The 16,402-nt window shown below is 39.5% G+C and overlaps 1 protein-coding gene across 17 annotated transcripts in view; it reads right to left on the bottom strand.

The window, feature by feature from the left end:
* PBRM1 (polybromo 1) overlaps positions 1-16,402 on the bottom strand; it is a 101,736-nt gene that overhangs the window by 85,135 nt on the left and 199 nt on the right. For 6 of the 17 annotated variants that reach the window (XR_016394730.1, XM_089919454.1, XM_022572908.2 and 3 more), the window contains exons 1-5: positions 13,551-13,931; positions 11,710-11,862; positions 10,670-10,767; positions 6,267-6,414; positions 1,756-1,899 (exon numbers count right to left, since the gene is read on the bottom strand). Coding sequence is in view for 16 of the 17 variants with exons in the window: in XM_089919454.1 (XP_089775580.1) it covers positions 1,756-1,899; positions 6,267-6,414; positions 10,670-10,767; positions 11,710-11,862; positions 13,551-13,598 (591 nt within the window). In the remaining variant the exon portion in view is untranslated. The other 11 variants (XM_089919453.1, XM_089919449.1, XM_022572901.3 and 8 more) reach the window with 8 other exon arrangements.

Genomic DNA, 16,402 nt, shown 5'->3' on the forward strand with positions numbered 1-16,402 from the left:
GGTAATGCGAGCAATGCAGAGGATGGTTCAGGTGATAACGAGAGCAATGGGGAGCGGCAGATGGAAGCGTCGCTCGCTCGCCTGCCGCTCACCTCCTGTTGTGCAGCCCGGTTCCTAACAGGCCATGGACCCCTGTTCTACAGTCAGAAATGGGATGTCTCAGTCAAGGTTTATATTAAATAGTATTTTAAGTCCAAACCATGTTTTGGGCATATAAAGTAAAGATTAATGGTTAATTCTGGTTTAAATCATAAAAGCACTAGTATTTTTGTCCTAATCCAACAGAAGTCTTATTTAGTAAAGTCTCAATTTTAAAGTCCAACATTAAGCCCAGAGAGAGGGTACTGACATCTCTTGAGCCTACCAGCACAACACGTGGCAAACAGACACGCAATAAATATTTAACATATAAGATATGTGATTAGCTGAGACTCACCAACCACCTAAGCTTAGAGAAGAACCAAGATAACACTGATGAAAGCAGACGAAAATATTCGTGTTTAAGTCATTTACTTACTAGTTAAAACATGACACTACAGAGTAAGCTTCAAAGAGGTGAGTTATGTCCTGCAGCCAAGATTCCTCTTCTCCCAACCCAACCAGCTACTTTGGAAAAATGGTGCAGATGACAAAGGGAGCAGGGAGTATGAATGCATTCACATAACTTATTCTTTGGGTGTCTTACTATTTAGTTGCAGAAGAGAGATGCAATTCCTTTTACTGTTCTTTTTCCTCTTTTTAAACATGTGTGTTCATTCAGCAAGTATTTTTCAGTACCTACATGTCAGGCAGAGTCTAGATGCCAGAATAGGTGAACAAGGTGATATCTTTTGTGGAGCTATCATTTTACTTGAGGAAGACAGAAAGTAAACACATAAACTAATTCTAAATACGTTATTTTACATATAGTGATAAAAACTATAGATCACAGAACAGAGTGATGTGATGATGGGAAAGGAGGAGCACAGAGCAAACAATTTGACAGAGTGGTTAGGAAAGTCTTCTTCCAATTTTTTTTTTTTTTTTTTTTTTGGTACGGGGGCCTCTCACTGTTGCGGCCTCTCCCGCTGCGGAGCACAGGCTCCGGACACGCAGGCTCAGCGGCCATGGCTCACGGGCCCAGCCGCTCCGCGGCATGTGGGATCCTCCCGGACCAGGGCACGAACCCACGTCCTCTGCATCGGCAGGCGGACTCTCAACCACTGCGCCACCAGGGAAGCCCCTTCTCCCAGTTTACATTATTTTAAGTGATGTTAGAATAATGCAGAAGACATAGTCACAGGCAGAGTCAAAGGAAGCAGAAGTAAGAGCAACTGCAAAATTCCAGAGGCAGGAACACACCTGCCATGTTCTAGGAACCAGCCTAACCCACAAAAACATTCCTAACTAAAGTGACGCCATCAACTTTCCAACTTTCAATCACAACACTGCCTACCCTTACAAAATATCTCAATATACCAATACTGGACCAGTCCTTGATAATATGAAGATTCTCTTTAAAACTGAGCAGGAAATATGCATTAATGTAAGAGCAATTCATGAAAGCAACCATGCATGTTACATGTAGTGCAGGATGTCTTAGAATCCCTTGTAACTGGAGTGGGGCTCGCTGGCTGCGTGGCCCTTTACCCTCCCACGTACCAACACAACTGCACAGAAAGCCCACCTGCCCACAGTGGCCAAGAGAAATCACAGGCAGGGGCCGCATCCACCTCCCAGTAGCCTATCTATCACCTATTCCAGCGGCACACTTACTCCTTCGGTCACTGTGCCTTGATTGTCTTGCCCGTCTTCATCATCATCTTCATCATCTGCTTCTCCTTTCTGAACAAACTCATTTCTTGTTCGAAGGTACAAATCCCAGAGTTTGCAAGCAGCTTTATATTCAGGAGAATCTGGCTGTACATTAGCAAGGAGAAGAGAAAAAAAATATCACTTTAGTATTTTATTGTAAATCAGTTACTACTTTTAAAGCATCCTGTTCCAGCAGATTGGTATTCTAAGACATAACTTTGAAAACTCTATTACAAATTTAAACATTCTTACGAGTAAAAGATACATGGGCCTCAATCCCTCTTCTGAAGAACTAAGTGTATGTTTTAAAGGCATTCTGGAATGAAATTATTTTATTTATTTATGCCCTATCTCATTACAGAAAGACTTGAAGAAAAAAATAAATGATTTGCTAAATAAAGGCTAATTATTACTAATACACTAAGAAAGGCAATTTAAAGGATAAGACCCAACTTAAGGGATACAAGACTAAAGGACAGAAGCTAATGATTGTCCTGATTATCACTTCTATTTTTAAACTATTTAACACCTTATTTGAATATTTTCTTTTCCTGAAGTATGGTGGGGATAAACTAACTGAAACTTTCCAGTAAGAACAATGCTGGGGGACTTCCCTGGTGGTCCAGTGGCTAAGACTCTGTGTTCCTAATGCAGGGGGCCCAGGTCTGATCCCTGGTCAGAGAACTAGATCCCACATGCCACAGTTAAAGATCCCTTGTGCTACAACAAAGACCCCCCACGCCACAACTAAGACCCAGTGCAGCCAAATAAATAAATAAATATTTTTAAAAAAGAAAAAGAATAATGCTGGATGCAATGTTAAACAAACAGTAAAGCTTTAAAAATGTATCCGTGTGCTGCCAATAAGGAGTAAGCAATGTTCATAAAAGCAAGAATAGAGTAAAAGCAGGAACCCGGATGAACAAAAACACTGCCCTCACCTGAAGGCACCTATAAAACAAGATAACCTAACCTTTAGTTTTCAAGCCTCCTTGAGGCTGCAAAGACAAGAGATAAAGGCCAGGGTCTGCCCAAAGCTGGGAATCCAAAGGCCATGGATGCAGTGTAACTGGGAATTCAAAACAATTCAGTTTCTCTGCTGCCAGGGAAAAGGAAGACTACCGACCTCAACCTCCACCCAGCTAAACCCATGGCACTGTGGAGAGAAGAGAGGCATGAGAGGAATCTCCTCTGAGAACTCTTCACCATAAGCTAGCCCTAATGAAGAGAGGCCAGGTGCCTGGGATAAGCAACAGATCTTCTCCAGATGAACCCAACTTCAATCTAAGCCTAAGTCTCCCTATAGATAAAGTTGCAAGAAATATAAGCTCATAGTCAAAATTCATGAAACACACAAGAATAAGAATCACAAGAGGACTTCCCTGGTGGTGCAGTGGTTGAGAATCTGTCTGCTAATGCAGGGGACATGGTTTCGATCCCTGGTCTGGGAAGATCCCACATGCCGAGGAGCAACAAGCCCACCCACCACAACTACTGAGCCTGCACTCTAGAGCCTGCACACCACGACTACAGAGCCCACGTGCTGCAGCTACTGAAGCCTGCGCCCTTAGAGCCCATGCTCCGCAATGAGAAGCCCACGCACCGCAACAAAGAGTAGCCCTCACTTGCCACAACCAGAGAAAGCCCATGCACAGCAACAAAGACCCAGTTCAGCCAAATATCAAAGGGAAAAAATAAGAAAAGAGTCACAAGAGAAAGCTAGCAGAAACGACAGCAAAAACACATGCAAATAATTCAGATATTGAATTATCTGCTACAGAATAAAAAATGTGTTGAAAACGTTTAAAGAAATAATAGGACTGAAGACATAAGCAATCCCCAAAATAGAAACTACTTCGAAAATAAGAAAAATGTAAACATTAAAATGTAAGAACTCAATAGATTGGTTTAAGAGCAGATTTCAAAGAAAAATATAAGAACTGGGGGCTTCCCTGATGGCACAGTGGTTAAGAATCCGCCTGCCAATGCAGGGGACACAGGTTCGAGCCCTGGTCCGGGAAGATCCCACATGCCGCTGAGCAACTAAGCCCGTGCGCCACAACTACTGAGCCTGTGCTCTAGAGCCCATGAGCCACAACTACTGAAGCCCGTGCACCACAACTACTGAAGCCCGTGTGCCTACAGCCTGTGCTCTGCAACAAGAGAAGCCACTGCAATGAGAAGCACGTGTACTGCAACGAAGAGCCAATGCAGCCAAAAATAAATAAATTAATTAAAAATATATATACATTAAAAAAAAAGAAAAACATAAGAACTAAAGATATGACCTAAAAAGCAATACTGACACAAAAAAGGGGACTACAAAAAGTTAAGAGAAATGGAAACCTAAGAGAGTTCTAATATAACATCCAGTCAGTTCTACAAGAAGAGAGAATGGGGAAAGGGCAATATACAAGACATAATGGCTGAAAACTTTCCAGAACTGATGAAAAATACCAACCAAAAGATTTAGAAAGATCTACAACTCCCAAATTCTATAATAATAAGATATTCGTATCTAGACATATCACAGTGAAACTGTAGAATATAAAAGACATAAAGAAAATACTAAAGATAGCTAGAAAGAAAAGACAGGTAACCTTCAAAGGAAATAGTTATATTGACAGATGATTTCTCAATAGCAATGTAAGAATGAAGAATAAAGACAGTAATATATTTGTAAGTAAAAAAACTGACTATATAAAACAGTAACATTATTTTATGGGATTAAAAATTTATCACAATAGAAATAAAGTACAAAACATCAATAGCATAAATAAAAAGATCAGAGTTACATTATTCTAAGGTTTTGCTTTATTTAGAAGGGCATTTAAGATACCAATTTATTTATTTATTTATTTGGCTGCATTGGGTCTTCATTGCTGCACGCAGGCTTTCTCTAGTTGCAGCGAGCAGGGGCTACTCTTCGCTGTGGTGTGTAGGCTTCTCATTGCGGTGGCTTCTCTTGTGAAGCATGGGCTCTAGGTGCACGGGCTTTAGTAGTTGTGGCATGTAGGCTCAGTAGTGTGGCTCGTGGGCTCTAGAGCACAGGCTCAGTAGTTGTGGCACATGGGCTTAGTTGCTCTGTGGCATGTGGGATCTTCCCAGGCCAGGGCTCGAACCCGTGTCCCCTGCATTGGTAGGCAGATTCTTAACCACTGCGCCACCAGGGAAGCCCCAAACTCTACACTTTAAAAGAGTGTGTGAATTATATCTTAATTAAAGAAAAAATATATACACACAGCATTAAGAATAAATCTAACATTTTTGCAGAATCTTGATGAAAAAACATTTAAAGCTATGCTAAAAAGACAAATAAATGAAGACGTACCAAATTCACAGACTGGAATAATCAATATCACAATTATGTCAGTTCTCCAAAATACAATCTACACAGCCAATGCAATTCCAATACAAATTCAAACAATCTTTTTGGTGCTTGTTGCCTTAACACACTAATATTAAAATGTATAAAAATAATCAAAACAGTTTCTTTGCCAAATAAAGAATTATAAAGCCACAGAAATTAAGGTAGAAATAGAATAGCTCAGTTTTAGATAAGCTGGCCAGAACAAAAGGAACAGAATAAAGGGCCACAAAGAGACCCATGAGCACACGGAATCAATGCCAGCATTAACACCACAGACAAATGTGAAGCGGATGGCCATTTCAAGGTGCTGCTTATACCTGTGGAAAAAAAATAGATCCCTACCTCAGAGAAGACACAACAATCAATCCCAGCTGCACTAAAGGCTTATACACGAAAGACAAGACTATTAAACTTTCAGAAGAAAATAAGAGAATATCTTTATAATCTTTGGGCAGGGGAGATTTCTGAAACAAGATACAAAGAAGGATAAACCACAAAGTTAAAGACTAATAAATCTAACTATATTAAAATAAAAAACCTTCTGTTCATCAAAAGACACCACAGGGACTTCCCTGGTGGTCCAGTGGGTGGGACTCCACGCTCCCAATGCAGGGGGCCCGGGTTCGATCCCTGGTCAGGGAACTAGATCCCACATGCATGCCGCAACTAAGAAGTCCGCATGCCACAACTAAAGATCCTGCATGCTGCAACCAAACATGCCGCAACTAAGACCTGGTGCAGCCAAAATAAATATATAAATATTTAAAAAAGAAGATACCACAAAGAGTGAAAAAATAGCCAGTGGGAGAAGATATTTGCAACACACATAACCAAAAAAAGGATTAGTATCTAGAACAAAAAAATTTCTGAAAATAAATATGAAAATGACAACCCAAGAAAGAAACGGGCAAAAGATTTGAGCAGACACAGAAGAAACAAGAATGGGTCATAATCATATTAATCTTCAGTTTTCTTTACTAACAAGAGAAATGCAAACTCAAACTACCAAATGAAAAACCACTACTTATCTACCAGCCTGATAAATATTAAAAAGCCACACAATTACCAAATTGGATATCTTCCAAATTTGATGCTTTCTTACCTTGTAATAGGCCTTTGCATTGTTAAAAAGCAACTGGAAGTCAGCAGTCAGCAGATTAACATCATCATACTCTTCCATTTTTAGTTTCTGTTGGATTTTCATCAAGTCAATGGGCTGAGAAACCACTTCATAATAGTCTGGTTGATTTCTGTCAATAATTTAATGTTTTTTAAAAAGATATTTATTAATCAAAAGCCCATAAAAAGTTATGTCTCAAAACTCTGTGGTAATGTCCAACACGCCAAGTGACAGAACGTACTAGATGTACTCTCATTATTGGAACTGAGAAGGAATAACAAAAGCAAGACGAATATGCACGCCCTTTTCAAAATACATATTGGTGATATAGAAACCTAAATTAACATCTGTGATAGTCTTTTATAGGCAAAATATTTAAGATTTAAGGCACCAACACTAAAACCATGTCAATGGTATCTCCTGCAAATGAAAATGACTTACCTTTCATGGGGTTCAATAATGGCTGAAAACAGGTATGTTCCAAAGCTCTTTATAAACTTACGAAATGGATTATCTTTCTTCAGGTAGTGACCACAGAACTTTCTCTACCAAGTGCTATCAAGCGCCTAGTATATATGCTGCTCTAACATCAAGTACTAAAGTGACAAAAGAGAAAGATGAGGCCCTTGGCACAAGGAGCTTACCAAAGATAAAAGGGCGTAAGACATGAACAATCATGACAAAACAAAAAAGGCATGGGAATGATACACAGAAAATTAAGGATAGTGGTTATCTCTTGGAGAGGAGGGGACACTTTAAAGGTAGTTACAATAATTTCTTAAGTTGGGTTTTGGTTCATGGATGTTTATTATTATTCCTTCTGGCTTTTTTTCAAATGGAGTTCCATGAGACAAGTAAACCTGCAAAATTATCTAAGCAACTGTTTTTCACAATTCTCCCTCAGGGATAGATAAAACTCATCCTAGATGTGTAAGAGGGTAACTTACTACATATGAAGAATGTTGTCATTAAGGCTTTAATCTCTCCTGGGACACTCGCTGGCTGACATGTTTTAGCCATGTATGTATGATATATTTAATTTTTTAAAACTTTTTGCTTTAACATAAAAATTGCAAGAATAGTACACAGAATGTTTTTTCTGAACCATTTGAGAGTAAGCTGCTGAAGAGTTGTGTTTTTCCTACAAAAAAGGACCACAGTTCAATCATCAAAATCAGAAAATTCACTTTGATACAGTCTCATCATCTAATCCTCAGAACCCATTTATATTTTGCCAACTGTTGCAAAATTGTCCTTTATAGAAAAAGGATCAATGTGAATCATGCTGCATTCAGTTATGTTTCCTCAGTTTCCTTCATTCTGAAACAGTTCCTTAGTCTTTCCTTGACTTTGATGATCTTAATACTTTTGAAAATTATAGGCCAGTTATTTTGTAGAGTGTCCCTTAATCTGGGGTTGTCTCTTCTCCTGAGGAATAAATTCTGATGATGCTATATTCATCTCACTGTATTCTATCAGGTGGCGCTTGATTTCAACTCATGCCACTACTTAGATGAGGTTGATTTTGGTCACTTGATTATGGTCTGCCAAGCTTCTCAACTGACCAAGTTACTCTCTTACCCCTTGTACTTTATGGAAAGGTAACTCCAGGCTATGTAACAGCCTGTGACACGGCTACTGTCCAAAACCCCTACCCCATACCCCCACCGCTTGTCTCCCTTGCAGATTCCTACCTTGCTCAGCCTCACCTAATGACTTTGAATTCTCCAGGAAGGGAAAGGAAGAAGAGTAAATTAAGTTTTTAAACCCTTATCAACTACTTACGATTTTAGTGAACTACAAAATTAAGTACGAGGGGATAAAAGGAGTATTCAATCTGCTATTCAAAGAAAGTGTAAGAACATAAAGGTCTCAGTGAGTAACAACAAAGGCCCACCCAGGCCTAATATCAATGTTGTCAGTGGTACCAAGGGACTTTCTCAGAGTGAACATTAGGGCTTTGTTAACTTGCTATCCTAGATGGCTCTCTCCGCCTGGGCCTGATGGGCCATAGTCCACTGCTCCTTGCTAAAGCTGGGCCGCAGCAGTCTCTCAGGCTTGAGGGATTATCTGTAGACAACTGACAATGCAATGAGGACACATACCTAGAAAGGACATTATCTCCCAGAAGCTCTGCTAGGGGGTTCCTCACAAACATTTTCAGAATTGCCATGTAGAAAAAAAGGTCAGGATCCCAACATTCCACTCTATATAATGTGGTCAAAACAAGGTCCCCTCACTTTGAAAATGAAAATAGCTCTAACTGGTTTTTCCCACTTAAATCAACATACAGAAAAGTATAGAAAAGTAAAAACTGTCCCTATTCATCCAGAGTTAAAAGCACTATTAATATTCTTCCAGACTCTGTGCACACATACACACACACATAGGATTGTAAAGTACATGTCTTAAGAGCTTTTCTCTTTCAACAACAGGTGAGGGCACCCTGCCATAATATGGCCACAGAATAGTCAAAGCATAACTAAGAGTTTTAACCAGAAAAGTGAGAAACACTCTGCCTGATGTGCAGAGCCTGCTGGCTACCCCTAAACCTATTTTGCCTCCTTCCCAAGATGACAGCATTCTAAGCTCCTGCCTCGGTACTAAAGGCCAAATTCTTAGCCACGTTGCAGCTAAGTTCTGACCAATGCAAGAGCTGAAATGTACCATGTCCAGGTCACATCCTAACATGTTTCTTTTTTCCTATGGGCCAGAAGGTAGTTGTGGTGGTGAGCCGTCTCAGACCATGCAGACAAGGGCGATACCCCAAGCACAGCAGAATAAAAAGACAGACAGTATCTCGGCCCTGAAGACCTCACAGAATAGGACTTGTACATGAGAGAAAGCAATTGTTCTTGTTTCAGCCATTGTTAATTTGGATGTCCTAGTACAAGCAGCCTAACATACTAATCAAAACAAAGTCTCAAAAAGAGATTCACAAATGCATGGCTCTGAGTAGTACTTCTTCCCACAAGCTCTTGAGAAAACATGCATTCCACAGAGGAGGAGCAGAGACGCAGGCAGGCACAGCACTGGGGGGAAGGCAGCAGTGCTCCTAAAGTACTGCGTCATGGAGGCTAGAAGACAGTGCTCCAGCACCAAAGGCCTGTATCTTCTGCCCCTCAGCTGGTGGAAAGCAGGCAGCAGAGGGGCAGTCCTTTTCCATGAGGTGCTTGTGTACTACAATATGATGCTGCTTCCCTATACAACATACTGGTTAAGACCACAGGCTTTAGAATCAGAAAAACCTGAGTCTGAATTCTGGTTATCCTCAATAGTTCTGAGAACTTGTACAAGTTGTCATCTATAAACTGTGATAACAATACTGCTCAGGTTTAAACAAGATGAGGCCTGGAAAGCACTTAGTACTGTGTCTAGCATGTAGTAAGCAATAAATATGGGCTTTTAATAACATATGCTAATTAAATGACAACTTTCAAAAGATTGTTACTGATTAACTGAAATCTGGAGAGGGATTTCATTAAAAAAAAAAAACTCTTCTTTTTTGGCATGACTAATTTACAGAGCTCTCCTCATTCAGGATGATGATACTGCATCCTTGGTGGCTCTGCTCTTTGGAGTGAGAGGTTTGCCTTCAGATCAACCTAGAGCTTGTTGGCTACCCACTGTGGCATCAACATTCATGAATGGATCTAAATCTTTAATTAACTCATTGTATTAGTTTCCAATTGTTGGAAACAAATTACCACAAAATTAATGGCTTAAAACAACACAAATTTATTTTAGATAGGTAGGTAGATAAATAGATGCTAGTGGTTCTGATTCTCTGGAGAACCCTGACTAATATGGTCTTCCAATTTCATTCTTCTTTTTCAGGATGGGTTTTTTGTTTCTGAAAAAAATTCTGTTGGGATTTTGTTAGGTTTTGCATTGACTCTGTGGATTGCTTTGGGTAGTATTGGTATCTTAACAATATTAAGTTTTCCAATCCAAGAACGTGGGATATCTTTCCATTTTTTTGTGTTTTAATTTCTTACAGAAGTGTGTAGTTTTCAGTGTAAAGTCTGTCACCTCGTTGGTTAGGTTTATTCTTTAATCTCCTTTTTGGATTGTTCACTGTTAAGGTACAGAAATGCAACTGATTTTTGTGTATGTGGGTTTTGTATCTTGCAACTTTGCTGAATTCACCTATTACTTCTAAAAGTTTTTTAAAAACAAGACTGTAAATTTCATGTTGTATATATTTTACAACTAAAATTTTTTTCTTTAATTAAGACAAAAATTTTTTAAAATGCGCTTCGCTACACCTTGACAACTGAAACTAAAATCTAGACCCCTGTATCATCTAAGCCATTCCTTCCAAAGGAAAACTCAATTATTAAACACTTTCAACTTGGATCCGGGACCAAACCCCTCCCACTCACCTTCGCTTTGGTGCCCTAATGAAGAGCTCACAGAGGAGCCTGCCCTGCTCATCCTTATAGTCTCGGATGGTGTTGTAGAGTTCATGGCACACGGCAATCTACACACAGGAAAAGGAGAAAAATCACCAGAAAAGTGAACAGAAAGTCAGTGTAGGGGTTCTTAAAAAAAAAACAACAAAACATAAAATGCCAGTAGAGAACGATGAATTCCCGAATTCCCACATGGGAACCCAAGTCTAAAGTATGCTGACAGTACCTCTCCTTATTTAAAATCATTTAAATGATTAAATCTTTCATCAGAATATGTTACTGGTGATTTTCTTTTCCTTTAAACAAAATTAGTTCATATCACTCTTGTTTAAAAATCATCCAATAGAGGGCTTCTTACCAATCAGAGAATAAAATCTAAACTCCTAACACAGAGTATGTAGGGTATACTCTGGCTGGGCAGACTTTGCCAGTTTCCTTCTCCCTCTTGGCCATCTCTCTGTAATCACAACCCATCAAATCCACTCCTGATCCAGCCCCTCTGCCTGGAACACCCTTCCCCAGTGCTCTGCAGGGCTGCTGCCTTCTGATCACAAAGAAATCTTTCCTGAAGGTATGGGCCAAAACAGCCCATATCATCCCAACTTTTCTTCTTAGCACTCATCACTAGCTGAGGATACTTTATTATTTATTTGTTCATCTGTTTACATTCTGCTTCCCCAACACTAGCATCTAAGCTCCATGTAAAAAACTAGCTCGTCTTACACATAGCTCTTTCCCAATCACCACAACAGTGCTTGGCACATGACAGCACACACTTACTTGAATGACTATATAATGTGACAAAAATGATATTCTTTATTATTTCATAATATTAAATTACACTATTACTGTAAGACTTCTGGCTAAGTGTATACTTTTCATAAAAGAAAGGTTAAGAATATCAAGCCAGAGGAAAAAGAAGCTGAGAGGCCTTGCATCTTAACTGCTTATCATTAAAGGAAAGGTAGGGAATTGTGCAGAAGGCAGAAACTGTGATCTGAGTTACTTACAGGGTCTACAGTCGGAAGATTGGAAAGTCTCCTCCTTTTCCTGCTTGGGCCTGGCGTGGACACAGAATGGTGCCCATCATCAAAGTCTCCACTGACACTACTGGAAGGGGAGGTAGCTCTTCTTCTCTTGGAACCCATGGAATCCAACTTCTTCTATAAGAAATAATTAGCCATGTTCTTACACTGAATTTTATACTCTGCCACCAAGCCCTCAGTTGGCCACTTGCCACAAAGCTTCTGGTTCACTTAGGAGAATATTTTCACTGTTGCAAAGAAGCTTAACTATGTTTTTTTCAATGCAAGTCCTGGACCTTGCTTTAGCCCCTTCACTTACCAGAATGCTACACTTTCAACTTGGATGGGACAAATTCAGCAACGGTATACTCATTTGTATTTACCAATTTTGAATGACTCAACCACTTCTGGCCCCAAATTTACCCTGGACTGGAATTTGGAAACCCACATAATTATATATGTGGGTACACCCACATATAATGGTGTGTTGGAGGTACTGATCCCTCAGCCCCTGAGGGAGTCAGGCAGGCCTCAGGGACAGAGTCCCTAAGGTGGTCACCTCTGGAGTCAGCAGCCTCATCTGTTTTCCCCAGTGTTTCTTATGATTATGATCACTTTCCAGGTGGGCCAGCATGTTGGAAAAAAACAAAAACCAAAGACCAGGAAGCAGACCCTGAGGCAAATTAGTGCAAAAGGGTAAGGGGACAGAGGATTAACCTTCTAGCATTTTAGATGTACCCTAAAATTAACACACTGAAAATGAATTTTCTCCATTCATTAAAGTAAGATCCACAAGACATACCCCAGAAAACACTCAACATACTTGCCATACCTATGCTAAAGTAGCAAAATTGCATTTTGAAACTTTTCTGTCAATCCAGACTAACCTCCTTTTCAGTTATATGAGGTACTCTATCCCCATGAATTCACAGCTTTACATTTCAGTAGATGATCTTGAAGAGCACCCCAGAAGTGAGGTTTTAGGCCCTCCTTGGGCTCCCAGAAACATGTAAATATTTGCTCTAAGTTTTAGGCAGGCTGCTAAGTAATCTTAAGACAGCTTTACAAATATATATATATATATACATATATATGACTATAACACAAGAAATGCCACCACTGAAATGACCTGCTACAGCTAGAAGGTAAGGGTGCATACCTGAGAAAGTCCTACAATGCTTATACAATTTAAAAACAGTATCAAATAGCATATTGTGATTTCACAGGCCTTTCCCTAAAGCAAAAAGAAAAAACTGATCCCAGTGTCACTCATCAACATTCAATTTCAGGACACCAAGACACCAGTAGCTGAAAGAATGGGTTGCCAGTAGTATGGAGAGAAAAACTGGGGATCTCCAGGGAACAGAAAGCAGGAGCAAAACAAACCAATAAATAAAAAATTCTGGTAACCAACTAACAAACAAACTAAGTCTCTTATCTTTTCCTCTGAATTACAGTCCACATGGTGTTTAAAAACAGAGCCTAATATGATGATGTTCCTTCCTCTAGGACTTGGTTTGTTATACAGTGTATTAGTTTGCAATCGGCCACAACTGGCTAAAGCTTCAAAGGGCTTAGGCCAAGGCCAGCCAACTTTTGTTGATTTTTGTTTGCTTTATAAAAGGCTGATAAACTGGTGTCAATTCATTAAAATGAAGAAACTAAGGACCAAGCTTTTGTAAACAATCTATGACAAGGACACAAGTGAATTTGATGAACATAAGGCAGGAATCTTTATGAAAAGGATAACAAAATTTAAGAAAGGTGGAAGGGAAAAGGCAAGGAAGGACAGAAAAGGAAAAGGGTGTAGATGATCAGTAATTTACCAGCTTTACCAGAGCACAACCAGCTCCTCGAAAAGCCAGTCTCCTCATTATGTCTGAAGGCCAAGTGAAGCCAGTGGGAGAAGGCAGGGCTTTAGAAGTGCTGATTCAGTGTTAATATATTCAAAACTGAAAGAGAAGAAAAAGGCAGAGACAGGGGAAATAAAAAGAAGGGTCAAAGGAGTAAAAATGAGTACGAATAGACAGAAAACATTCAAGCAGAACTGCTAAAGATACGAGATCTGGAGAAAATAGGCATATCAGTTTTCTTGCGCCAATCAAACAGCTGCAAAGGCTCAGGCACTAACAGTATCTGATATTTCTTCCATTTTAAAACCAAATGCTTTTCACATGCATAAAGATGCCTCACTGAGGTTCCCCTTTACTCACACGGAATGACTGTCAATTCCAGGAACGAAGCATGCCTGCCCAACTGCACCCTAGTCAATAAGAGCAGAGTTCAATCACAGAGCTGGAATGGAGAGTGAACACATGTGGAAGGCTTACATGTGACACCAAGTGTTAGCAAGCTGGAACAAACCAAGAATGGCTCATGTGAGCAGAGTATGGAAAACTCCTCCTCGTCAAAAAAATTCAGAGAGACATTTCTTTCCAAAAGTCCTATCAGCACTGAAAAGATATCACATACAACTTTAGAAAGGTTAAAAAAAAAAAAAAAGCCTTCGACCATTTGGCAGGAGGTCAAAATTACTTTTATAAATAATCCACTGAAAATCAAATGACAAAAGATGTAAATCATTGGGGGGGGTGTTTAGACCACACAATATTCAAAACTCCTTGACTCATTAATTTACTTTGATAAGAAAAAAAAAGATTCAACTTAAGGATAATTTTCGAATATTTTCTCATCCAAGGAACACATTTTAACATGTATTTTGGAAGTTTGGCTACAAAGGCAATGTGGCCGGGTGGGTGGGAGGGGCAATAGGACCTGAGCTCAGACCAGGATAAGAGACCCAGGTCTTCCATCTCTGTTTGATGTTGCTTGAGTCACAACCTTTCAGATCTGTTTCTTTATTTCTAAAATGAGAACAGTAGTGTACATATCTCCCTTGGATTGTTATGACAGTGAAAAATGTATGTGAAATCACTTTGAAATGTCAAAACACAAAAAAAATGTTAAGTTTAAACTCTAGGATTGCATGCTGTCTTGGGCACAGGAACAGCACTTTATCCATTTTTGTAGCCTGACTTATAGCATAGTTTCAGTGATCAACTTATCTATTTAATAAGACATATTAAAAGTGCACTTAAGTGAGACATTAAAAAAAAAGTTTTCATAGTTTCAAAGGACTGTGAGCATCCACTCAGTAATTCTTTTTCTATAAAGAGAAAAGATTCTGAAACTTAGTTACAAGTTTTTAAATGGCACTGATTACAGTCAGATGTCCAAAACTCTAACAACCAATGATAAATTACAGTGGACAGTAAAGAATAACTTTACAATGTGCAACTGGGAAAATATTTACTCAGTATAGCCTAATGGTATATTTTGACAGTTTATAGACTTTTAGTACTCTCCTGTATTTCTAGTATTTCTTAGTACTGTAATACAGGTTTAAAACAAAAATCTTGGAAAACAGAAGATTCAAAAATGGGAAAAAATCGCTTATAATCCAACTTCCCAGAGAAAAAGCACCCTTAACGTTGGCATTCACAGCTTTCAGTATTTATTCTATACCCTGGTTGCCTTTTTTTTAAAAAGCATGAACAAACCACATGTATTATGTTGCAGCCTGTGTTTTAACTTAGGGAATATTCTCCCAATTCAGTGTTCTCTTACATGATGCTGGATGCCTTGAGAGTAGTCTATCATACAGATAGCAATTTACTAATCTTGGCAATTTGCATAGAATATCAGTACTTAAGATATTCTGTACACTCCCAAAGCCAAAGAAAGTGGTCAAAGCCCTTCTATTTATCCACTGATTTGACATACTTCTTCAAAAGATACCTTCCAATCTTCCTTTGGATCTAAAATATGGGCAATCTGTTAACAGGTGATATGGCAGAAATTATACTACTCTTTTGTATTGAGTCCAATTTGCTTTTGAATTATACTTGGGAAAAGAGTTCACTACTAAATGGAAAAAAAATACCTTGAAATCATTTTTGAGGAGTCTTAGTTTGCTGGAAAATAAGTTAATAAAAATGCTTTACTCCAACATATGTTTCTATAATTGTAATAATTTCTATATCCACTATACCGTGTATTTGTCATTTGCTTTTCAGGATCTCTTCTACATTTTTGCCAATCTTTCTTTCTCTTTAAGTCACCAATTTCTACCCTGCAATAACAAAACTATGCTTCTTTCTCAGTAAAAAAAATTTTAAGAGACGAAAAAATAACCAGAAACACACACAATTTGAAAATCTCGATTCTTTGTGGTGTTGCACATAAGAAACTATACCTGGGCTCCACGATAAATACAAGTCCCACTGATAAAAATAGTCTGAACAGAGTCATCCAGAAAGTACTAAAAAAAAAAATTTACTAGGAGAGTTTGTGTCTGAACCGTCAAGAAACGACAACAAAAAAAGGAGGCCCTGAGCTGCGGAGAAAATGAAAGACTTTCCCAACCTGTCACCGGTACGGGGAACTAAGGGAAACGTTGACAGTTTTGAAGCTGCCCGCGACGAGAGCTCGGCCAGCCGCAGGGGGCGGGAAAGCGGGGCGCGGGGAGTTTCCGGGCCGCTGCGCGCCTTTGTCCCGGCAGGCAGGTGCGGCAAGGCTGCCAGGCGCTTCCCGAAGCCCGCCGCCATGCCCCGCCCCGCGCGCCCGGCCCGACCGGCGCATCCCGACGGCCGGGGCGGGGCCTCCGCCGCTGCTCCCG

The sequence above is a fragment of the Delphinapterus leucas genome, chromosome 10 (genome assembly GCF_059928025.1).
Source record: "Delphinapterus leucas isolate spDelLeu-1000000601 "Yukka" chromosome 10, BTC_Dleu_Yukka2, whole genome shotgun sequence".
Classification (NCBI taxonomy): domain Eukaryota; kingdom Metazoa; phylum Chordata; class Mammalia; order Artiodactyla; family Monodontidae; genus Delphinapterus; species Delphinapterus leucas.